The sequence below is a fragment of the Epinephelus fuscoguttatus genome, linkage group LG4 (assembly GCF_011397635.1).
Source record: "Epinephelus fuscoguttatus linkage group LG4, E.fuscoguttatus.final_Chr_v1".
NCBI lineage: Eukaryota > Metazoa > Chordata > Actinopteri > Perciformes > Serranidae > Epinephelus > Epinephelus fuscoguttatus.
The window spans coordinates 12,800,272-12,826,384 of record NC_064755.1 but is presented as its reverse complement, the minus strand read 5'-3'; the positions used below and the strand labels follow the sequence as shown (position 1 = coordinate 12,826,384).

At 39.2% G+C, this 26,113-nt stretch overlaps 1 protein-coding gene across 1 annotated transcript; it reads right to left on the bottom strand.

The window, feature by feature from the left end:
- Positions 1-280: 280 nt before the first annotated feature.
- calb2a (calbindin 2a) lies at positions 281-24,925 on the bottom strand. Its single transcript, XM_049574150.1, has 11 exons — positions 24,695-24,925; positions 19,941-20,017; positions 19,760-19,849; positions 18,181-18,261; positions 15,087-15,143; positions 11,878-11,955; positions 8,936-8,991; positions 8,758-8,797; positions 8,498-8,551; positions 4,172-4,243; positions 281-1,081 (listed from the first exon to the last, which is right to left on the bottom strand). The coding sequence occupies exons 1-11, from the start codon at positions 24,786-24,788 to the stop codon at positions 968-970; spliced, it is 813 nt and encodes a 270-aa protein (XP_049430107.1). The 5' UTR covers positions 24,789-24,925; the 3' UTR covers positions 281-967.
- Between the last annotated feature and the right edge of the window lie 1,188 nt (positions 24,926-26,113).

Genomic DNA, 26,113 nt, shown 5'->3' with positions numbered 1-26,113 from the left:
TATCTGCAAAGTTTCTCTGTTTCCCATCACTGAATACTGCAAAGCAGGGTAGGTCTTTATGATCATTAAAAAGCAAAAGCAGCATGTGTGTATTCAGTAGGCTACACCTTTAGTGTCTAACTAGCTAGCGAGCTAACCCGACACTTTTTAGGGGTTGACTTTGGTTTTGGACACCAATTTTGAGCCTCTTGTACCTGGTTTATCATTTCCCATCTGGCAACGCTGCATAACCACAGGTTGCATACTCCTTAACAAAATTATGTTCATACAATGTCAGAACTGATTTTATCTTAAGACATTTTATTAATATTTTCAATTGACAGTATGAGCCAAAAACATTGAAAATGAAAATCATATCATGGCAATGGAACAAGAGGGCTTCAGGACAAACAAAGGTGGAAAAATCAATGCCAGTTCCATCACAGACTATAATTAGATCAATTCAAACACAGCTGTCTGCAGTTTTGTTTGACTATATGTTGTATCTAATGCAAAGTTTAAAGAGCAAGGGAATGGAGGGGTCATTGAAGCCGGGGTCAAGGTTCAGGGGGGGTTTAACAGGTCAAAAGGTCATTTCTGTGGAATAACTGGTTTGGGCTTTTGGTCAGGAGTTGCAAGTCAGGCACAGCATGGATGGCAGGGACGTTTATGAGGTCAGAATGGTACAGTAAAGGACATGAGGGAGAGCTGAGAAGGTGAAAAGCTACTGTAGAGGTTTCAGACAGGTCATGGTTAGGGTTGAAAGGTCAGGTTGCAGAAAATGGGATTCAAGAAGGAAGAGCCGTTGCGTGCTGACAGTGCACTTACTCGTTCTGATGTTGTAACTTTAGGAAGGGTTGGGGAAAGGATAAGGGGTGTCTGGCACATGCACCTGGAATATGTTGCCAGGCAGCTGGCTGTGGGTGTGGTCTCGGGAGAGCAGGGCAGGCAGAGAGAATGATGATACACAACAAGAGAGGAGGAAAAGTCACATTGGCTCCCTGCAGAGGACAATTTCCAGCTCGCCACGGTAGAGCTTCCCTCCGTCAGACAGGCTCATGATGCTCTGCTTGTAGCCGGTCAGGCTCTTCACGTCCACCTCCTGAAGGAGAGAAAGGAGGGTATGATTGAGTCAGTATGAGGTGCTTATCCACAGTCAGTGAATTACATACAGCACCTACATGTCGGCCCCGGTTTGGAGAAGCAGCAAGAGCGCTACACCAGAAGCTAACTGATAAATTGCTGTAGACAAGGGGCAGCAGCAATATGTATTTTAGCTCCCCATCCATGCTCTCATAAAAGCCACCAGACTCCATTGAGAAAAACAGTAATTTAAGCTGGTTGAAAACAGCAGCTGCCAGTCTAACACTGCCTCAGTCAGTTAGTTGTTTGTGATATTGTGTGACTTTGATATCAATTTTTTAGGTGGGACTTTTATTAAGATGACTGTAATGTGTTTTGCTGCTGACCCCTCCACAACAGAGCATTGCCTTGCTTCTGTGTAAGACTCCAGTTTGCCTCTCAAACTGGAGGCATGCTCTCAGACATCTAGTGTATGTTATACACCAACTATGGATGAGTACCCCCTACAAACCCATCTCAAAAGATCCACACTATCTCTTAATTCAGATGAAGATGCTTTGAGCTTAATTCAAACAGTATTGTTCTATATACTTAGATTATTTGTTGCTACACCCTTTAAGCTCTCTGTTACTGCACAACATATGCAGTTTGCATGGTTGCTTGATGTCAGACCGAGGTAGACCAAAAAAGGCATCTCATTTTTAGCTGACAACTACTGATTTTTACGATCAGAAGTGAAAACTGTGGCTAGCAGGTTTTATTAGCTTTAGCTAGCTTGCTATGCTAACTGTCAGCTGGCTAAGAAATTCCATCTCTAGCTTTTTATGTTTCCAGTTGTTTTAAAACAAAAGCCATGTACACAGGTATTAGTAGTGATAGTAGCCACACAAAGCCATCATCATACCAGGCGTGCCTCTGCATCTCTTCAGTGAGGACCTGTAACTAACAGCTGGAAGATTACAATTTTCTTTTTCTATCTTCTTTTTTTCTGCCAACTGTGTTTTTGTCAGAGAGGCAACATTTATACTTCGCCAAATAGAAAATTGTAATCAGATGCAAAAAGGGTCATTTGCACCCAGCAGCAAAACTGTATCTTTCGTGAATCTGACATTGATAAAGGGCAGATAGGTTGCATGTGATGTACAATTCATGGTGCTATCAGCAGCCACGCTCCATTGTTTGTGAATTCGCCTGTGAGATTGCTACACATTTCAGGGACAAAGTCAGCATCCTCTTCAGTTAATGATCCATATAGATGCACTGTTACAGGCTAGATGTGTTTATTAAGCAGCATTGATATTATAATGAAGTGCAGAGCTAGGACAGCATTACAAATAAAAATATAACTAGAATGTTTTTTCAGTATAACATTTATGTTTTTCACTATTATTAATGTTTAGATATTCTTTGCTAAGGACCACATTGAAAACAAGTGGAATTTCTTGTGTCTTGGCATTGTAGTGTGTAATTCAGTATCATCCTCACAATGTCAACTGAACTAAATGTGAGACCTAGACATCTTGAAATTCAAGATGATGTGACTAGGAATTTGTCCTTTGTCAATTTGGTTTTTATGTTTCTAATTTCAGTCCCTGCTAACGAGCCACTTCTCGTCGTCCTTTTCTGGCCTCAAGTCCTGACAACAAGAAGGAGGTGATGTCATGCCAACCTCAGAAAAATGCAACTTGAACTCATCGTAAGATTGTGCCCCTGGCTTGAAAACCTTTAGGTCAGGGCTTGTACCAATATACACATCCTGAATGCATATAATAAAGCGGTTAATACACTCAAATCATTTGATGGGATCAATAAAGCTATTGATTTGAGCTTGTGCAGCACTAAGAACCACAGCAGTTAACACTACTTATCACATGCAGCTTCTTACTTGTATTATTGTAACTGCCGTTCAAGTATAGCATTAAAGAGATATGTTTAAAATACAGGCTTTTGGGTTGTACTTCAATTTGTTGGTTTCTGTTCTGAGACATGGTAGTAATACACAGAATGCACAGGGAGTAAACGGCTGAGAGAAGCATAAATGATCAGAGAGAAATGCTATAAGGCACCAGAAGTCACAAGCCATGTCTAAGGTTCCAAAAAGTACATTGTGTAGTATGCCACAGGGCATTGAACTTGTGCTGGGCGATATGACCAAAACTGAGTAACAATATTGGTATTTTTTAGGATTCTCACACAGTGTATCACATTATTTTTCCCCTTTATATAGGTTTATAGTGGCTTATTTGATTGTCAGGAGTACAAAGAATATAAAAACATTTTCATGTCATCATACTAGGGTTGTGATGGTTCTCTAAATCTATGATTTGGTTAGAGTTTTGATTTTATGGTCATGATTCAAATCGATTTTTTTTATTTAAACATTTTTTCAGTACTGACGGCTATGCCGCTGTGGGAGAATTAAGTGAACTGAACAAACTGTTAAAACTGTTAAACTGTTAAATGTAAAAACAACAGCTACTAGATGGCAGAGAGGTACTTTACAATGACAGCTTGAGTTCTCTCATCAGCTAAAAGTCACCTTCACTTGGACTTACTAGCAAAGCCTGTGGATTGCAGTTCTTCTGTCAACAACGCATCCAATGTTTACATAATTCACGGAGAAGGCAAAATGTTGCCACACTAGTCGGATTCTTTTTAAACCAAAAAAGCTTCCAAACAGCAGACACATTTTCTGTTAACAGACTGTTATGCTAATTGGTGCTCATGAGCTGTACCCAGCATGCCGTTCTGCGGTGTAGTTTTCTAAGTGTACAAATATTACTGTTGTTCATGGCACACATTGTTGTGTCCCACAGTTTTTTGCCCTGCTTGAGAGTTAGTCGAAGGTTTTTAATTGTGTTACAAAGTTAACCGTAAGTGAGAAGGGTACACAGTTAAAATCTCCTCACAATAGACTCTATGCAGTTTGTCTGGACCTTATTGCTGTTCTTGTCGAACACTTTAATATAGTGTGCTCCCTGTTGAAGAGTAACTGCAATTATTTTAGCTATGCACATGGCGGTATATGAAAAATTCATGTTGTACAGGAAATTCCAATGGGTATACAGGATATGGGTAAACTGAGCTTTTACTAAAGCCCCCATCTCACCTTCTTATTTTTCTGGTAAAGGTCTCGTAGCAGGGCATCCAACTCCTGCTCATCAATATAGCCATTCCCATCCTGAAAGAAGACAGAAACACACCACAAATGTTATATATGTCGCCACACGTTCAAAAAGGACTGGAAGAAAGGACAAGACTTAAAAACATAATTCGGCTGCAGCTATTTACACAACAGTTCGACCATATAACTGCCTATTACGCAGGATTTTTTTTCAGTTTTCATTAAAAATCCTGCATGCCGTCCGAAACAGTGTACGCCAGCTATATTTAGATTCTGAGCTTCCTGGTTTCTGAGCCCTGCTCTGCTGCTCAACGTTACTCAATATTTTATGGCAGCCATCATGACTGCACCAGCCAAATGGCCTTTCATGAATGATGATTTAAAAAAGACTTCCCATTCACAACTCTGTAAAGGGGGTTAGCTGTAAAGTCAATATGGAGCCACTTTGCTAATTAATGAGTTATGTCTCACAGTAGTGTTTAGAGTTTGGGGCCAAAAAATAAGTCCAAATTGTTGGAAACGTTCCCTTGGCAAGTGAAACAAAACCATGTTCTGTTCATCTAGGCTCGGTCTCAAGATGACTTCAGAGCTGAGCAGCTTGCCAGTCTTATTTTTTACTTTGGGAGATGCTCTTTGATGTTTACAAAGCTAGCCTGAAGTGTCCCAGATCTTGGGAATAAAGTGTGAATTCTGTTTATTTTCACTTTAAGGATGAAAGAGCCACAACTCTGCAGATTTATAGGAAAGCAGAGCAACATCAGGTATCAACTGGTCTGTCAAAGTTGTGTGGCATCTTGGATTTTCAGACATTTTCAAGGCCTCGCACAGTTTGGGGCTGTGGCACTGTGAGCCATGTTAGCATTCAGATGACCGGCCACACTCTGCCCTACCAGTGACAGCAGCTGCTTGTATTTCAGCTGCAGGGACTGAGCCCATGACAAAATGATATAACTAATTACACCCATAAATGGTAGGGTTCCATTCGCACAGATAGTCCTCATGAATGGACCGCAGTGGCTCATCTATAATTGAACATTCAACCCTGTCCTCTGCAAGTGAGCTGGAGAGAGTGCTTGCCTTTAGTCCAACCCAAGACATTAACATGCACGCAACCACCCACCACTGTTATGGAGGCCTTTCCTGCTAACTAAGGCCTGTACAGTGACAAGAAATAGCTCAAAATATAACAAAGAATCTTAATGGTTTATTACTGACCTTGAAAATACAAATTTGAGTACTACAGATTTTCTGGAGCATTAAGCCATATTGCATGACCTTAATTGGAGAATCAAATAAATTAAAGAAAATACATGTGGCTGAAGCTCTGAAAATTTGGACCTTAATAATGTTGACAATCATAAAAACAGAAGCAATTAAATAAATACATTTAAATAATACTAATGTTTTGTCAGTGTTTTGTAGCCGTCGAACTTAAATGTGAGATTATTTGATTGTGAGCACCAAACCGAATATTCAGACTAACAATTATTACGATTTTTATTGTTAAATGAGCTCTACGATATTCAGAGCATTAATATAGAAGCAACCAACTATTTGCTATACAGTGGATTAATGGCGTCCTGAGCAGGGAATTAAGTCACGTTATTTCTGTGTGTGTTGTAATCCGAGCTTCTCTGTTCTTTGCTGTGGTAAGTTAATCACCACCATTCTGCACTGTGCCACACATTTTCATGTACAAAATTTCAAAACTTTTCAAGGACCTATAACAAAATTTAATGACAATTCACAACGTATAACACCAACAGAACTGTATAGTTCACTTGACTCCAAATATTAGATATTGCATGAAAATTAACAGCAACCTTTTCTAATCTAGTTGGCTATGTTTTTGACATTATGTGGAAGATTATCCTCCAAAGATTATTGTAACAATTCATTTCTTTACACACAACAAAATTCCATGACTTTTTCAAAACGTTTTATGATTTTCACTAATTCCATGATTTTTCCAGGCCTGGAAAATTACATTGTGACATTCCATAAGTTTTCCAAGTAGTAATATTGGAACCGTGTCATCCTGAAAGCATAGTGCCCAACCTCCATTTCCCCCCCTAACTCTGTTAGCTCTGTCAGCACTGTTGCCTTTGTTAGCACTGTTGGCAACATTAGCTGCTAGCTGCCAACTCAGCCACTTTCATGTTGAGAGCTGTGCGCAGAAAATTTTTCTCCTCTATTCGTTTTCTAATTAAAAAATTCTACCTACATCACACCCCTTCAATAGCAAATACAACATTCACTTTAATGATGACAGTACGCAATGGCACAGTGCTAAATGCATGGCACAGTTTTGTTCAATGTTTTGTTGACCCAAAATGCAGCAATTGTAGTATCCATGCTAGATTTCAGTATAGTATATTTGGTAGTTTGTTGTGAACATACATATTGAAAAGATGGTTGTATTATCCAAATTTGCCACACAAAATGAATGTTTAAGATAGTAAACGTGTCATAAAGTAGCGGAATCACTGCTACAAAACAGCATTAAGGAATAGATTTTCTTTTTTTTTTTTCTTACATGTACAGTACCACTTATAATAGCTGTGGGCTATAGCATTTGGGATACAAGAACTGAGCTAGCAAGTAGAGACTAAAGACTAAGCTAACTGGAGCACTGGTGCTGCATCACAGAAAGCTGAGTTGTTTATTTCCTCAAAAAATTGAGTCAGCCCACTCATAGCTACCTAGATTATGGCTGGTCCCTCAGGCTGACAAAAACTCACAAGATATCATAAACATGAAAAATGATTTAGCAGATGTACAGCTCTCCCCTGTAACTCTGCTCTGTTCCCATCTGTCTTGTATCATATCGCTCCCTGTAGTCCCTCCCCACCAATCTACTGCTAATGTGGAAAATGTGTCCATTAACTGAACCACTGCTCAACCACCCTGAGCTGTTTACAAAGGGACAGGTGTGCCAAGCTTAACTTATTTCCCTAGGTAGTTGGGGAGCGCCCTAGGCACGAAACACGGAATTTGCATATTCATGGTTTTAAGGAAAAGGAAACTCCAAAACTAACATTGCTGAGTCATCCAGACAACTTGCCTCAAGAGTCTAGACTCTTTTTTTTTATCTAGCTCTGTTGCAATTTGTTCTTGTTTTACAGTGTAAATATACAGTACATTCCCCAAGTCGTCTCACCATGCCAGCACATCAGCTTTGCTGTTCAATCCTTTTCAAGCTAGCTTTTAGTTTGGGCTGCACAATATTATTATTATTATTATTATTATTATTATTATTATTATTTTAGTTTAGTTTTTCATCATTATCACAGTGTCAATGGGCAAGATAAACATATCAGCAAAGACTGCATTATTGCACTTAGAGTTTTTTTTAATCAGAAAAAAAAATGCAATTTAAAGTGTAAAAAAAAAATTGTATTTGAAGTATTCCCTTTCATACTGGTACAAGACACTTTTATAAGACAGCCTATCCTTTTTATATAACTTATTAAGATTATTTTATTTCCTTTCATCAGTATATGTGGCAGTAATGTTTTCATGTATTGGAATTAACTAATAGTATGTTGTAAATGTTGTAGTCTCACTACAGGGTGGTGTTCAGACAAATATATAGAGGCACATGGACTGGTCTCCACAAATATTGAGTCCGTATCGTGTTTGCATTAGCATTTCTAAACTCCTGCTGGCTGCATATAAAACTATCATTGAACAGCAGGGAAAATGAGTTTTATCTTCTTATGTGATTTTTTTTTTTTTTTTGCTGTGGAAAGAATTTTGGAAATAATTTCCTTTAATCTTTTTAAAATTCAACAAGCAATTTATAGCGGTATTTTAGCAGTATACTGAGTGCAGCAGAAAGGCAAACCTGAGTTGCCTTTAATATTCACACAACTAATATCAATACAGCGATACTCAGTATTGTTAAAGCATATTTTCCTTATATCATACAGCCTTACTTAGTCCACTACTCTCAGCTAAAAACTATATTAGCATTTAACACCAACAGGTCCATAGGTTATGGTTCATGGATAAGACTAATGGGGAATGTAGTTGCTGCTAACAAAATAAGTTGCTCACTTTGTTGCTAACTTTGTGAATTGTTTTAAAAATGAGTGTTATACCAATTTAGCACAGAATACATGGACAGAATTTCCCAAGAGCACCCCAGTGTTCAGTACTACAGATGAATAAAATCATCTATACCAAAATGCCAGTGGAACAGAGGCTAACCTGGAAGCAGGGCCAGGCTTCTTAAGCTGTGTGTGAGGGAGTGTGTGGAAAGTAGCTGACAACTGTATTTATTGACACCTTGAATAAAATGTCACCTACCTTGTCATAGTATGTGAAGATGGCATTGAACTGGTCAGTGGTCAACTTGACACCCTATAACAGCAAGGTTTGACTTTGATCAGACTACAAATGACCAAATAGCAGACGCCAAAGTAAGACAAACTTAACCAAGCATATCATAAATATTCAAAAATAGCAGCTGCATCATAGTAAGTGTTTCAGTGACATTAATTGTGTTGAATGTAGCCATCTTGTTTTAAATTAACATTTTCTCTGCCCCATGTTTTTTTTTTTCATACCTGGAATTTGAGTAAGAAATTCTCCTGAACAGGAAGGAGCCTGCCAGAGAGAAGGACTTCATTAGCGGACACAATAGTTAGTTAAATCATTCAAATCCATTGACAGTGAATGAACATCAGCAGGCAGTGTGTTTCAACATTTACACAGTGAACAGAGGCAAGTAAAACTGCACATTACCTTGCCATCTCTGACAGGCCCAACTTTCCATCTCCATTCAGATCAAACATCCTGAGCTACAAAGTGAAGACAGAACAGAGATAGGAAGAGACAGAGGAGAGAGACTGAAAGGAAAGCTTTTTATAGGTATATGCTGTCAAGATGAAGGCAGATATGTGACTGAGAAATACAATGGACAGCCATAAAGTTCCTACCTTTATTATACATCCACAACTTTTTTTTTCATAGTGCTAGATGTTTAACAGAGGACCAGTAAAGGGACTGTCCATAAAACATGCTTCAACTATTTCAGCCAAAGCAGTTGATGGTGGTATGTTACAGAATAATAACCTAAAAGTTTCCTTTTTTAACAGAAGAATTAGGACAAACGAAAACAAAAAAGTTGCAAAATTCTATTTTCTTATTATTACATTTCCCTTTAAGAAAAGCTACAGTTTTTTTTAACATATATTTGGTATAAAACCATTCATTTAAAATGTGACACAGTATTTACATTTGTAATGTCCTATAAAAAGTATATATTCGTGATTATCAGATGTGTTGAATGTTATGCCTCTCACCAAAGCCCAAGGACAGTGGTGCCCCCAGAAAATGTTCATGGGGTGGCCAGATGGGGCCACTGATAATCTTGGGGTGGCACATTAAAACTGAAAGCCATAACTGAATTTCAGGGATTCGATTATGCTGTTGAAGTATATAGGCTGGCTGAATACTATATCAGTATAGAAGGTTAAGGAATCATACACTTACATATGTTGAATTGTCATTTCTCAGGTAATATTACTAATTATCTAATATGCATAGTTAACATTTTGAGTTCCACAACAGTCCTGTTTTAATGTGTCATGAATTTACGTGTTAGAAGATTCATTGTTCTTCAAATAGGCTGGTTGTCTGTTTCCTTAGAAAGATAAACATTCAGCTTTAATTTAAAGGAGTATATTCATTGTAAGAAACAAAACATTTACTGAGAACAGGCCTTCTCAACTTTGGAATATTGTTTAGCCCTTTTCTTGTCAAGCTCGTACGATGAGGTTAGGATCAATGTATGCTTTAGGTCAGGCATGTCCAAAATCTTGTCCTGGGGGCCAATTTCCAATGGCAGTCAGCTTGACAGTCAAATTTAATACATGTGGCCTGCCACACAAAATTGGTTAGTCAAAGCAAAATCACTCAGCGTTTTCTCCGATCACCTCACGATGGCAGGACTATGATACAGTTTGTAGACATGCACCAAGTAGGAACTACACAAGCGGAACTAATGTGTTTTCATTAACAGACAGAAACAAGGAAACAGAACAGTTAGATAACAGCATACATTTCCTGCTAGGTAGCAGACATAGCAGCAAAGAAGCATAAAGTCGATAATGAGGATCACCGTGTTTTTCACCGAAAGGTGAATAAATATTTTACTGAAAGATGAACCAGATGGCTTTGTCTTGTTTATTTGTTTGTTAGCTGCATGTGAATTAAAATTACTCATTATCATTTGCTGCAGATTCTAATTTTCATCAGAGGACTCCTATTAGCATAGGATATTCCAGGTGTTGTGTGTAAGTACTAATATAATTCACGACAGGCAACACTTGAGAGATATTGATGCCTATGTATTAATGATTATTTATTTATAATAACTGGCCAAATCTCTACTAACTTGCTGCAGTCCCTTGATTATATGTGAAAAAAATATGTTATGTAATAAAGGCATAAAGAAACAATAATGACCAAGTGTATCTATGAGTTTGTTGCTTTAACTGCTTCAAAAATCAGGTCAGGTCAGCTCTGGGGCTTCCAGGAAGAAGCAGATGTTAGGATATTAGGACATCTGTGCTGTAAACACACAACCTGCAGGGCACAATGGGCCACGACCATTCAGCAGCGGAGCACCACTGCCACCAACACGATAGGCCTCTCAGGCCCTCCAGGCCAGATGGACACTCAACATAAAACTTTGAGATTGCATATGGCTTACAGAGTCTCTGTAGGATTCATTAGTGTTTCTAAGATTTTACTTTTTATCTTATGTTACTTTATTTTATTCTATTTTTATTTTGGCCATTGAACGACATAGAGAAAACCAAATATCATGATGTTTTTGACCAAACATCCAATAACAACATTGTGACCATAGTGTTTGGTTGACTATTGGTACTTTCACAAAATATTTACACAATGAGGTTTTTGATAAATATTATCAGTAATGTGGAGAACAGTCTGGTAAGTCCAGAAAATGACATCACTTTACTGCAATGCAGCCCTTAAAACTAGAAAAAGAAAGTCCTAGCCCTAAGTTTAGTCATCTAATTTGTGTTTTCTCCCAGTTGTCTTTTTTGTTAGTTTTTTAACTGATTGAACCTTGCTTACTACAACTTTGAACACAATAACCTTTGGATTGGGACTTAAAATCTGGGCAAAACAAACTTTAAGCCAAAAATCTGTGAATTTAGGTGAAAATCAATAAAAATGAAAATAATCAGTCCAATGTCCCTGATACTGAAGATAAAGTTTAGCCCAACAGAAATGTGATAACTGTTCAACTACACTATGCATCTAGGATTCCACATTATGTGTGTGTGTGTGTGTGTGTATGAGTGTGTTCTTGTACTTAGTGGGGACCGGAACACATTTTTAACCGACAGAGTGAGGACATTTTTGGAAAGTGAGGACAATTTAGTGGGTTACTATGTCTTTGAGGGCCTATTTAGGAGTAAAAAACTTGGTTTTAAGGTTCAGGTTAGTAATATGTTTAGATAAGGGTAAGGTTTGGGGTTACATATGACGTTTTGTTGGGTAAGATTCAGGTAAAAGGCTAAGGAATGCACTATGTCAGTGAGGGACCTCACAAAGATAGAAGTATGAGGTTGTGTGTGTGTGTGTGTGTGTGTGTGTGTGAGAGAGAGAGAGAGAGAGAGAGAGAGAGAGAGAGAGAGCAAGAGTCTTACTATGGTCTGTGTGTACTCCTGGAGCTTCTGGTCATCGTAATGTCTGTTAGCCTTCTCCAGCAGGTCTGACAGAAAGCCCTGAGGACAGAGACACACACAGATTTAAAAAAAAAAAAAAAAAAAAGAAGAAGTAGAAGAGGAAGAGCATGCAGAAGTCTGGCAAATACAGGGTCTTCAATTTTCACCATTTAAAAATTGCAAATATGCTTTAATCTTAATATCTTAATCTTTTCTCTTGTGAACTTAAAATACTGCGCAGTTTGGTTTATTTAGTTTTGGGGATTTGCATGTTTTCAGATTAGTTGTACGCCTATAAAAAACTTGAACAAATAAAGATGGAAAATAAAGGAAAGGTTGGCATAATGAAAGATGGAGAAGAGGAAAGATAAAAGAAACAAGGACATGAGGAGGGTAGGAAGGAAGAACATTAAGACTGAAGAAGGAAAAGAAGGATGGAGATGATATCAGTGTTAATTCATGACCTGGTCTTTTGTTCTGCATGTAAAATCTACTCTCCAAAGTAAAGGCTAACTACAGCCATTAGGTACAGTAAATGTAGTGCAGTGGTTATCTCAGATTTACCACGTTTGCTCACAGTCAAATGAGGTGAAACACATGTCTGCTGCCTGCGATCTCATCTGCATTTTCCCAACACTTTCAAAAGGCCACACCTGAGTAACTCATCTGCACCTGGTCAGCTGGAAGAAATGTGATCCCACAACAACCCAAGCAGCCTAATCTCTACATGACATGTAATCACTGACCCCAGTTATGTTTAACTCCCCAGTGTGGAGCTCTTTCATTTATATAATTTCCTAGAGGTGTTGGAGTGAATAACATTTGTGCAAACTGAAAAGCTTTTTTGCATCTGAATCCTCACCTGAAAAAAACATTCATGGTCACTGGGGTTTTTCCTGTGGAGCAGCCACATAACTCTTCTCTGTCAAAGCTGCTGCCTGGCTTTACTGACTCATATGCTAACATGTATTGGGAAAAAAAGGTGAATCACATTGAAACACCCAGTGACAAATATTTTGAAATGTTGATTATCCATTAACATTTTAGCTAATATGTCACTTGATGGCCCTAACAGTGCAAAGACTATTGTTTTAAATCATATTCACTATATCAGTTACTTATCTTTACTTAGCGGTTTCTTCAAAGCCAGGCATGATCATTTTTTTTAACAGATGTTTGAATCGTTTCAAAGAAAAGTTTGACCTCTGGAGATAAGCTTATTCGCCGCCTTGCTGAGAATTAGCAGAGAACATTGATACAACTCTGAATATCAAGTGACTGCCAACCAATGGCTGTACATAATGATAGATGAAATGACAGCTCTCCAATAGTGAAGTCACACATCTCTATCAGACCATAGTAGCTGGCTGCAGTACAGGCCATAAACCCCATTCAAAGTTAGTAAATGGGATATGGGCACATGTCAAATAATTCTAACAAATTATTATTAATAATTTTCCCCAAAGATGGTTGTTGTCATTTTAGGTAGTTCTTATCATACTGATGTATGTTTATGTTAATTTTTCTGTTAAGTTTGGTTTTAATGAGTTATGTGATTCCATAAAAAGGGAATGTAATGTCATGATCGACAGCTGTGTGTATCAATCAGTGTGTTCGGCGACAATAGCGCTATTCGCAATTGAATCGGGTGGGTGTATATATATATACAATAGCGTGGCTCCACTTCCTGATTTCTGCTACACAGATTCCCCAAGCTGGACACCAATGTCCACGTTAGATGTTGTTATTTGGTAGAATTTATATTGTGACCAAAATTCAATGTCAGGACATCTAATGCCAATGTCAATTTCATGTAGAATACTACGACAGATGACACTGATATTTTGTTGGTTTTGAGCATAGACTGTAAACACAATGGACATAGCTACTATGATATCACCAATGGGTTTTCTAGACTCCCATTTGGAGCTTCGTGCTTGGCATTTCAGTTGTTGCCATCCTGGTTTTCTGAAGCCAGAAGGAACATATTAAGGTGAGAGGCTGACACTGCAAAAACTTTGGAATTGTGAGTAACTTGAAGCCTTAATAAAAAATAAATGGGTGAGTTACATAAAAATGTATCACCCTACAGTTGCGTGAATGTGGAAATTAGCTATAAAGACCAAAACCATTTTTTGAACCTGGCTGTAAACATGATTATTTCTGCTGTAAATTTGGGCATTGTAACATGGGAGTCTGTGGAGAAGTGGCACTTCTGTGATGCCTTCATTTTTGAGCACCAGAAGTTGCTGCTTGGTTTCAAGTTATGTTGCTAAGTAACCAATATTCAAACTCTTCCAAATTTCTTATGCCAACATCATTTTGACATAGAATAATTACTTACTTTTAGTCTTAAAGTATGTAGAACAAAACAAAACATCTGCAAAACGGCATACTATTTATGTCTACACGACGTAAAATTCTAATGTCATTAGACATTTCAAATATCATCAATCTAATTTTCATTCCAACCAAAATTTAACATCAATCTAATGTCAGTGTCCAAAATATTTCTGACATCATAATTATTCATGTCTGGTGCCAGCTGGGTTGCTCCAAAGACATCAACAGTACAAGATGGCAGAGCCTGTATCCAGGATATTTTGGCTAAATTTTTGCTCCATAGAGGTTGGTGGAGACATGTTATCCTCTTTATATAAAGACTCTATGGTGCCAGCAAGTAATTACTAGAATCAGTATGATAGTAGGATAGTTGCTGATCATAACACAAAAAATGTAAAAGATTATTTTTGTCTTTCTTTTTATTGGTACAACACAACAGAAAATCTAGGAGGCGATAAATAGAAATAAACATACATGTTGAGACATTTTGTCTACACTTTTACACTTTAAATTACAGTGGTATAAATATATGTTAATGTGTAATTAAAATGTAAATGATTAGAGCGGGGAATGTGGTGGTTTAAGTAGCTACTCAAATGGCTACTTGCCACTACAAACTGATAATTACAGTTTAGGGTAGGTGCTCTATGGTGAGCATGGGAAAGTGCATTTAAAATGTGCGTGTGTGTGTGGGGTGGGGTGGTGGGGGGGGGGGGGGGATGGGAGAGACACAACAAAATAAAAATAAGTATGACCAAGTAAGCAAGCCTTTGGGATGCAATATTACATAAGAGCCATGAATGAGTTGTATATATTTTGTCATTGAGAGTCATTGATTCACAACATACCTTCAGTTCATTTGCTTCAATGTAACCACTGCGGTCTGTATCATATCGCCTCCATGCCTACAAGAAATCAACGAGACAAAAGGAATATTGGATCGAAAGCAGTTTTTCAGCCCTGATGCACAAAGCACAAAGACACTCTTCCCCAGAATGATTTACATGCCCCCCCCCCCCCCCCACTTCATAAATCTTCTCTGATCGAGCCCCAGTTTGCTCTTTAACTGCGCTAAGAGTTTGATTTTTCTCTGGTGCACAGCAGATATCGTTCCAGAGGGGATGACCACAAAAGGCTGGGCCATCACTGTAATCACACAGTCTTCAATACAATCCAAGTCGCCTGCATACAGAGCAGAGGGCAACCAGAGACAGAGAGAGAAATGAGGGAGGGAGAGAAAGTCATTTTAATGAATGTTTTAATCTAGCAGCTGTCCCTGTCCAAAGAAGGGCTCCTTATCAAAGATGGATGGCCTTTCTCCTTCTCCTTCTCCTCTTTTCCACCCTGCTCCTCCTCCCCCTCTGCTCCTCCTCTGGGCTCTGCAGAGAGGAGCTACAGTGGTGTTATCCATTATATATGACTCTGAAAATAGAAGGTTCTGCTTCCTCATTCTAACCCTTTAAAAACCTCTCTGCCCACTTCCTCCTCCCCGCACCCTTCAACAAAGACTGATTAATCCCCCTCTCTTGTTTTATGTTCTCAAACTCCAGCTCTCAACTTCCCATCGACATTTCATTTACGTCCTCTCTGTTCCCACTTTCTCTGGTTTGCCCTTTGTATCCTTCTCTCTCCTCACCTTCTCTTTCACTCATCCTCCTTCTCTCATTTCATTATTCCTTTTCCAATATGACACAGGAGACAAGGACAGCCTCTTTCCCACATGTAATTGGTTTCTAATTGGCTCCAATCTTTCATTGCGGCAGATCTAACATGAAATCTGCCATTTTCTTATCTCCTAAAGGTATTTTGTGGAATAAATGATTTCCTTTTTCTGGTACCTTTCAACACACATCTTGCGCCGCTGAAGGCTTTTTGTTATTCCTACAATCATTCATTATTCATAATTCACAGCAGCACTAAACTTGTTTATACTGTTCTTTGAACATAAATGGTTTCTTAAACACACAACCTGGCTGCTATACAGCAACAGAAGAGTGACACATATTTGCTTTGTATGTGTGTGTCTGATTGCTCATAGGACTGTGCAATATATTGATATAGTCATCTTGCGAAATAAACACATGTGAAAGACTGTGATAATGGACTCAGGTTAGTTAAAGAAATTAGTGAGTCTTTCAGCACTTTTGGTTTTCTCGTTTTGAAGATGTACTTTTTGAATTGGTTTTTGGGTTGTGGTTAACACAAGCTTAAGAGACTTTCACGTTTTGCTCTACAACATAAAGTATGTCAATAAATGCCCCACTTGTGAATTTTTAAGCCTGTACCTGTTTTAAAAAAGGTGGTTGCTAACAAGTGGCTAAATCGGACTACAGAATGTCATCCCACCAAACACAGCTTTACAGCAGTTATGTATGAGTATGAGTTATGTAAGCACGGTGTAGTTCATTTGTAGCCTAATGTTAGCTTTCTACTGCTGGTCATTGCATTTATGCTTCAAAAATTGTAAAAGTGGTGTTCATTTGTGAAGATTATCTTGCTGAACAGTACACCACTGGTTGCCAGACCAATAGCCAATAGGTTCTCAGACTGGCTTCAGTACAGCTGGTTCAAAATTACAGCTAAGTGCCTACCTGGATCCTTCAGCTATCTTCAAGCAATGCCACTGGGGGCACCAAAGGTGATTGGTGATTACTGAAGGTAAATGGACCTGCATTTGTATAGTGCCTTTCTAGTCATCCGACCACTCAAAGTGCATTTTTTTACACTACGAGTCATATTTATCCATTCACATACACACTGATGGCCAAGGCTACCATTAAGGTGCCACCTGCGACTCAGTTTTTAGCACACTCATACAAGAAGCATCATCGGGAGCAATTTGGGGTTCAGTATCTTGCTCAAGGATACTTTGACATGCAGACTGGAGGAGCCGGAGATCGAACCACTGATCTTCTGATTGGTGGACAACCCGCTCTACCTCTGAGCCACAGCCGAAGGTGATTTTACACCTGCTTCTCCAGGCATAATCAGATACATTCATGTAGCTGTTAATTTCCCACTTTTTCAGACTTTAGAGATGAAGTTTACATGTTTTTTTGTTTTTCTGAACTGAATCAATCATGTTTGAAGTTCAGACCCACACTGCGCGTTGAGATTTGGGAGTTGTAAATATCAGCTCGTCCGCAAACCTCTGTGACCTGTGGTTTCCCATAACAACCCATAACTTCTCTGCACAGACCAGCAGCGGAGACATTCCCATGCATCTTTAGAGAGCCATTTCCAGCATAAGTAATTAACACTGTCACACACAGTTACTGAGCATAAAATACCAAAGCTAATGGTTCACATCAAATTAGTTCCTTCTTCCTATGCCAAACCAGTGTTTTGCGGCTGACACAACAAAGATCAGAAAGGTTTACTGTATCCCAGTAATCAAAACATTGAATAAAATGGGAGCTTTTAACTCTGCTGAAAGGATTTACACCACATCTGTCTTCTCAGGACCTCTGCCTGCTCACTTAGCCCTTATTAGTGCTCTGCTAATTCTACAGTCGATGTTCATGATGAGCCAGGTGTGGTCGCTCCATTTGTAATCCAACTGCTGGATCTCAAAGGCAGAAATGGGCAGCCATGTGCAATGGAGGCAGGGAGTCTGCGGTTTTCTTTCCAGACTACTCCAGTCTATTTCACTAATTAGTACACCTTCTACCATAGACAGGGAATTAATCTGTGAAATTAGCTAGTAGGCAGGAATGAGAACATGCAGGCTGTCTCCCCTCCATGGTTGACTGATTCTGGTCAATAATGTATGGTTGGTTAGAGTAAGTGTTACCTGACTAATGGCACTGCTTAGTAAACAAGAAGGATTTGTAAGTATTGCGAAGAACTGATCTAATGACAGAGATCAGCAAGGGGGGACAGTAATTTTGCACATCAAAAACATACCAGCCCATCCACACACACTCAGAAACACACTCTTACCGCCATAAACTCAGCACTGGAGCTGACAAACTGTCTGAAGCAGAGCAGGAAGTTCTCTTCAGTTGGGAGAATCTGGGCCAGCTAGAGAGAGAAATGACAGGAAAATGGGAGTGAGAACACAAGATGGTGGTGTTGATATGACGGGACAGAAGAGGATGGAGACTGGGGAGCTTTTTGTCTGTAAAGCCTCAAATGGGCAACTCGGACATAAATAATAGAGAGCCGTAACCTCAGAAGCCAGGCTATGCCTAAGTTATAAATATTTTTTTAAATCATGTTTTTGGATCAGACAAAGTCTTTGCACCTGACTCTTGACCAACAACTGAACCTAAAACTCATTTGCAGATTTTCCATGCAGCCAGCAGATTATTGATATTGCAGAAGTCCTCCATCTTGCATCTCTTTCAAAACAGGCTCTGAAAATGGTAAAATCGAGGGAAAGCAATATCCCAAACTAACGCTCCACTCAGACTATCATGAAGACTGTATTTATGCAATCGATCTGAGTATTGATCAAGCCTCTGAAGCCTCTCACTTGCACTGTATTCCTCTCGCTCCTTGAATTATCTTAGGCTTTTCTTCTAAACAACTTTTTCTCACCCTCTGTGGAAATCAGACAGAAAGCTGTTTTCCCCTGTTTCCAGTCTTTATGCTAAGCTAAGATAGCCAGCTGCTGGCTGTAGCCACAAATATGAAAGTGACAGGGGCGGAGTGGGTGGGGGCCTTTGGGGCTCTGAACCCAGATATTTTCTCAAAAGGCCCCAGTCTTTTAGGTGTTTAAAATGCCTTTAACTTTGTGTCATGTTGTTTATTCTATTATGTTATCCCCTCAAGAAATGTAATATAATTGAGTGAATGTTTTGTTGGGCTAAAATTCAGTCAAGGAGTATTGATTAACACATTTACTTGACGTTGTTTAGAAAGCTTGATTTGCATAGAGCAGCCCAGATTATTATGAGATAGATTCAAATGTAGGAGATTCGTCAATTAAACATTCATTCTGAGAACTCTACTCCAACATGGTATAAACAATACAGGTTTCAAGATTAAAATTGGTCTTCATGCCCAATTCCTACCCTACCTATGTTATGTGACGTAAAAAAAAAAAAGAAACATCAGAGAATTTTTGTCTCTTTTACAGGGCATTAGTTATGGTTTCAGAATGATGAAAATAGTTTGAGAACAATTACATGCAAAATAGGATAGGCTCTAGTGTTGTCAAAAATACTGATTTACCAATACATATCCATTCTGAATATTTGAAAAGGTATCAGTACTCATTTTTCGCAATGTCAGTGAGCGATATCAGTTGCTCTCTTATTCTCTGCTGTCATTCTGCTTTTCAAATTTGATTTTTATTCCTTTAATGATATTTTTTGAAAAGGAAATGGGAAAGAAATCTCCCAGAGGGAGCATGGCCCAGACCCCCCTAGGTTTCGCTGAACCCCAAATGTTTACAACATTTGACTCCACCCCTGGAAAGTGTTATCAATGTTTTCATCTATTTTTTTGCAAGAAGGCAATAATGCTTTAAATGTCAGTCTATTCCCTTAATGAAGGAGCACCTTCAAGGTCTTACCTCAGACATCTCAATTCGTCCATCTTTGTTCTTGTCGAACTTCTGCATGAACTCCTTCATCTTTTCTCTGAATATGGGGTTTGAAGGGTCCTAGAAAACATTTTGTATTCAATACAAGTGAAATCTGAATGCTTAGTAGCCTACGTGTATCTGATGTTTAATCTCTAGTTCTTGAACTCACCACCCCTGCTCCTCTCCGGGCCATTTCCAACTCCCTGAAGAAGTTCTCCAGCTCCTTCCCCTCGATGTAGCCATTACCTGAGAGACAGACAGACCATAAACCTATGTCATTGCAACATACCACAAAGGGCTTATTTCAGTATTGCTGACATGCAAAAACCCCATCAGCACAGATGTGGTCACACTGTCACAGTATCAAACAGATCCCAGCATGGCTCGGTTTAGCCCCAAGTATTGATTCAAACATGAGCCTTTTACCAGTAACTCTCTTCCTTCCCCTCTGGCTCAATAGATTAGACTATTGACTGACACAATGCAAACTGATCACTCCTCAAAGACTGTGTTCACAGGGTTGTACGCAAGGAGAGGCTATATATGGAAAAATGCTTTTCTGGGCTTTTGAAGGTGATGATCCACCGGCAGCTTCTTTTATTCCACGGAGATCAATACTGCTTTCAGCAGGGAGTTAAGCAAATGGGACGAATCAATATGGATAACACTACTGTGACAATTTCTACCTGATCTACACTTGTGAGACTGATGAAATTTTGTCATGAAAAACTAAAAAGCTTAACTTTTTAAAAATGTCTTTTACTGAATGCTGTCAGTCATTTTGACAGACTGAGAGTCACTTTTGTCAAATTTTGCCTTAACTGAGATGATGTCTGTCACATTTTTTTTGGATTCTGTCATGACAAATTTAGCTTGGGGACAATAAAGTTGATTTTCCTCTTATGTTATTTCATTCTTACCCCCGGTGTTCTGTTGCCCTGACAGTACCTATTCAGAAGACAAGCAAGTATGCGCGCTTCACCCAGGTTGTCTGTGAACGCGTGCCAATATTCTATCAACAAGCACGCTGAATGGCTGGACAGATGGCTCCAAACGATGTGACTAGCTGCTTCAATAAAACCCTGGAAGGCAGAGCTGCCTCATTAAACACTAACAAAGATTATTATGCCATCCACTTCCTCTCCTTTCCCTCTAACTCGCCCATCTCTTTCTGTCATCTTCCATCTAACTCCCTCTCCCCATCCAACCAACATCTTAGCGTCTTTGTTCTATCCATGGAAATATTTGTGTACGTGTGTAGTGTGTGTGCAGGCACACACGCCTTTCTTAGTGATGTTATCGCAACTCATGAATACAAGCTCTGCTGTTTCAATAAGTGGGACAGTAAAATGCCTCACTGCTATCGAGCCTCCCTCCTGTGGGTCTTATTGACATTTAGCACTCTGGAGAGAAACAGCCTGCTTGATAATTAAACAGAGTAAGACGTGATTAACTACAAGGCGAATGGAATAAAATGACAATAAAAATAGATTTATGAATAGATTATGCTGGAGCCGCTGTCACACCTTCAATAAATGCAGCGATAGATCCATACACCCCATTATATTTGTGCATAAGAGAGCATCTGTTTGTGCTGTGCTTTTTCAGATGTAGGATAAGGGACTGTTCTTTACTTATCAGAGGAGCGGTTGCTGGGGTGTGAAATATTTTTCTTTGAGCCACCCTGAGTAACTGGGGGAAAATGTATGACCCTCCCTCCACCATAAATAACTACATTTTCTATGATGTGTGTTGTTTTATTTCATTTTTTATTTTTTTATGATGAGCCAGCAATTAAAACTCTGATGATAATTTCTGTTTTTAAGATTTCTGGCTATGATAAATGCTCTAATTTTGGTGATTTTTGAAAACATGCCTTTCAAATCCACCAGCGGGATTTAGGGTTTAAAGGGTATTTCAAATAATTACAGTATATAACCATTTAAAGTTGTATGTCACGCCCCAAAGCCAAAATAAAATATAACAGACACAAGTCCCTCCTCAGTGTGTAAAAAGTCATTTAACATGCCTTCCCTGTTTTGCACCACCCCTCCCCCATCATGAATAACACACAGCCCCTATGTGCTATCTGTTCCAATCAGCCTCTAAGCCACAACAACATGCTTAAGTTACCCTATGTTTTTTCTTCAAAAAAAATGCTATATGCGCTGCAGCCTAATTACAGTGTGTCCATGTTGCCGTAAACTGACCCAAATCCATCAAGTGAACACTGATATACATTGAATGTCAATATTAGTGTGCATATTCTCTAAAAAGTCACTGCCAGCAGACACATTTTATGGCTGACTTCAACTCCCTTCCACATCATTCAATTTAAATGTCAAATAACTAGTTTTATATGCTGTAATGAGAGTGCTCCTACCAACTTGCTTTGGTCTCTTAGCACAAGCACTTAAAGCTTGCACCAACCAGCGAGATAAAAGGTTCACAAAACCACTTTTGGCCCATATACACCCTCTTTTGGATACTGCGTCATTACAGTCCCGGGAGACACTGGTAAAGACGCTTCAACTCCTCTGGTTCTGATTCTAAAATTCAACCCCAACACAGGAAAACTCTCAAAGTGGGCAGCTGTGCCAACGAAGTGCATATTTAAAGCCTATATAAAGTGCATTTGCCTTTCAGAAGAGAGTGCAGCCCTATCTATTCAAATATTTTGTGTTGAGATCACAGCAGGGTCAATTCAGGAAGTCGGTTTTGCTTCGTACTCCAAATTTCCATATCTGGGTTAATAAAAATAATTGACAGCAAATGCCTCTATAATTAGCAAGTGCAGTTGTTTCCTTTTTCAGCTTTGAAGTGATTGACATGGCATGACAGAGACGGCGGAGAAAGATGAGAGGGACGCAGAGCGGAGGAGCTGCAAGAGAGACACAATCCAGATGAAACTTGATGCTGGGCCAACAGGGGAATATGTGGTTTCATCATCTCTGGGTGCATCGCCTCCTGTGTATTTTTATCTGCAACTCAAGAGATGTTTACTCAATCTGAGCAAACAAATTAGCTCCCCTTTCTTTCTGCCAGTCGAGAAGACACTCCCACTAATGAGAGCAGAAATCAAACACTGTAGCCAAATCTGTTGATGCACACTGGCTGTATTTGATTTGCAAAGTGGCTCATTGCAAAGCACAATATGTAAAGTAGCTCAGCAGCAGGACTTAAACACCTGGGCGGTAGGAGTGATATCCTCACGCTCTAAGCAGGCTAAAAGAGTATAACCAATACTTTGTCTGCACATTGGCTCATATGGTGGAGCTCAGCTGCTGAGCCCCTCCATCTCAACCCACAGCAACTCCTCATTCTACCCTGATTTCCCTGTGGAATACATTTCTGCATGTGTGCAGGCGTCAAAACAGATTGCATTAACAATGAATACCCAGGAGTATGTGTGTAGAACAAACTAGGTGCAACACACTCGCCTTGATTGCAGGTGTACGTCTCAAGAAAGTTGATTGAATGAGCAAGACCAAGGACATTCTGTTTAAAAATCACAGCCAGATCAGATTGGTCACTTTTACTCTCAAAGTTTTATAGAAAACCAGTCCTTCTCAGGTTGACCACTATGAACTTTTGAGTCTCGTCAACGCTTCTCTAAAGCGTTTCATCAGCATTTTTTTTTAATCAATCTACAAAATGTCCTAATTTACAAAGAAAGGATTTCCATAATTAGACTCCTGAGACTTTAATAATAGCACGAACATGCCTGATGAATTTGTAGAAAATATGTCCCATGTTATACTGTGACACTGCAACTCTGACACATGCACACACAGATATTTGCATAGTGAGAAAACATATTGAACTGACAAATCTGTATGGAGACAAACAGGATCGATGCAAGAAGAAGAGACACTGATAAAGACTGAAGAAACAGGGTGTGTGCAGTGGGGAGGAGGGGGTCGCTGAATAAATGAGTACATGGGACAATTTCATGTTGACAGTTATCACATCAAATCAGTTTTCATACCGGGCTACATCCACTGCATAATGCACACCACCACCAGCTGACAGACTGCGCTTATTGATAAATTAAATCAGCTAGTGTTTGATTGGAAACTGATATCAATACAAGGAGCATCAGGCAGAGCCAATTACTTATAGGCAACATCCAAACTGTCAATAGGTTAACCCACAGAAGACCCTAATTAAATGATGAATTGGTTGCAAAATAACACACATGCAAATCAGATGCCTTCACTGCTGAAAAATCACAATGTCAAGGTGTACTTCATGTATCATGGGAGGACTTCTCTGGGAGCTCAAAGCTTGACTGTAAGAAAAATAAAGTCTGCATCCACTCACTTAGAGCTCAATGAATACATCCAGTATATTCTTTGATAAGTTATATTAATTCTTTTAATAAAATGCGTTTCATGGAAAATAATGCATCTGCATGTGCATTTAAAATAAATAAAAATAAACTCATAGCACGTGGTGTGGGGAGAGGTCCGCAGCAGGAATTCATTTGAAAAATGTTAACTTTTTTTAAGGGTTGCATTAATTCGGTATAACAGGTCCGATATCAGCTCCTCAACAATATGAAACATGTAATGAGCCCTACTTTATTCGAATGAATGTTATCAATAATTTAAAAACACAGTTCCAATAGCTTATAAAATTCGATATTACACCATGTCTGTTTTTTTTTCTTTTCTTAAAATTCCTAATACCCGACAAAAAAAATATTAAAACGAAAAAAAAAAACTTTGTGGTATCATCATGTGATATTCTGTGCAAAGAGTGATGCATCCTAATATTTTTCCCATGCATTTACCTGTATGACCATTATCAACCTTCATTCAGTCCGCTGCAGTGATATATCATTCAGTATCATTCAGTCATCTTTCGTGAATTCTCGGTTTGGAAATAACTTTTAGGAGGTAAAAAAAAAAAGTGTCCTACCGTCAGTGTCGAAATGTTTCCAAATGTCGAGGAACTGGGACGCGGTGACCTCGGCCAGGTGCAGGTGAGGAGGCTGCTGTGCTTTGTTTGCCATGATGCTGCCGACGGATGCTGCTGCTGCAGGTCAGACGCCAGAAAAAATCCGCTACTAACTTTTTCTGTGGCTCTTGTTCAAACACACCCCACACTGTGGCCCCAGCGCGCCGCCCGCCGCTTTTTAACCCCGGCGCAGGAGCAGCAGCGCCGCTGCATCACCGCTAGGGGCGCACTGCCACCGACAGCATCCATCTGAGTCAGCTTCTCTCTCTCGCTTTCTTTCTCTCTCTCTGTGCGCGCGCGTGTGTGCGTGTGCATGTGTGTGTGTGTGTGTGTGTGTGTGTGTGTGTGTGTGTGTGTGTGTGCTCTCAAGTTTGATGTGATTGTGTGATAGGACTGGGCACTGCAGTGGACAGACTGATGTGTGTGTAAGAGAGAGATGAGAGAGATGCAGATAGTGAGCAGATTGTTTTGTTGTTGCATCATCATGCTTTATAGTAGATTTCGTGTGTGTGTGTGTGTGTGTTGCATGTAAATTCCCATATGTCTTTATGCATTTGAAGCGCATGCGTGTGTTTCTGTGCACGCAAGCAGACCTAGTGTGTTCCTTCCTACATCTGTGTGTGTATTTAAGCGTGCAGCTCCCCAAGCCTGTCTGCCAGTGTGTGTGAGGCTTCACAGACTTAATTAGAACTCACACACTAATCACATTTCCCACACTGCCTCCAGCCAGCAGTGATTAGCCCACATAATAAATGTAAATTCTGGGGAAAAAAAAGGGAAAAGAACTTTTTCATTAATGGCCAGTCTGCTGTGCAGAGGAGCAGGCAAAGCCACAGATCCTATTACGGGAATGAGGATGAAAAAAATTTACTCATATATATTTCTTCAACTCATTTACTGCAAGAGGTGATCATATTCAGGATGAAGTAATAAGACTGTAATGAGCAGGAGGGCAAGTATCCCTAGAAGCATTTTCCTGCTGTTGTATGACATCTGCAAATAGACATCTTTCTGCATGTGAAGAATATTAATATTTTTCAATTGACTCTCAAATGTTGAGAGAAGTGGGTGTGTTTAATCATTAGGCTATGGTTCAGTGTTGGTACACCATGTGCTTTTTTTTTTTTGCTACATTTCAAATCTCTGCTGTGAAAATGGCAAAGTCTACACAATTCACTGTGTCATTAAAGTTGTGTCAAAACTCAAATCATCTTATTCAGTTCAATTTATAAAAAGTACACTTTAATATTTGTTTGGCCACTAGGGGCAGCGCAGCAGGCTGTAAACGCAACACTTATGTACGTATGATCACTTTATAAGTTATTATGCTAAAGGTGTTAGCAAATGGCTGACTCTATTTACACATCCAACAAGCACAGA

Excerpts from the sequence above, each read along its gene's own strand:
- calb2a (XM_049574150.1), bottom strand. The coding sequence starts at position 24,788 with ATGGCAAACAAAGCACAGCAGCCTCCTCACCTGCACCTGGCCGAGGTC. Across the intron at positions 20,018-24,694 it reads GAAACATTTCGACACTGACG|GTAATGGCTACATCGAGGGG; the intron begins GTAGGACACTTT and ends TCTGTCTCTCAG. Across the intron at positions 8,552-8,757 it reads ATTTCTTACTCAAATTCCAG|GGTGTCAAGTTGACCACTGA; the intron begins GTATGAAAAAAA and ends TTGCTGTTATAG.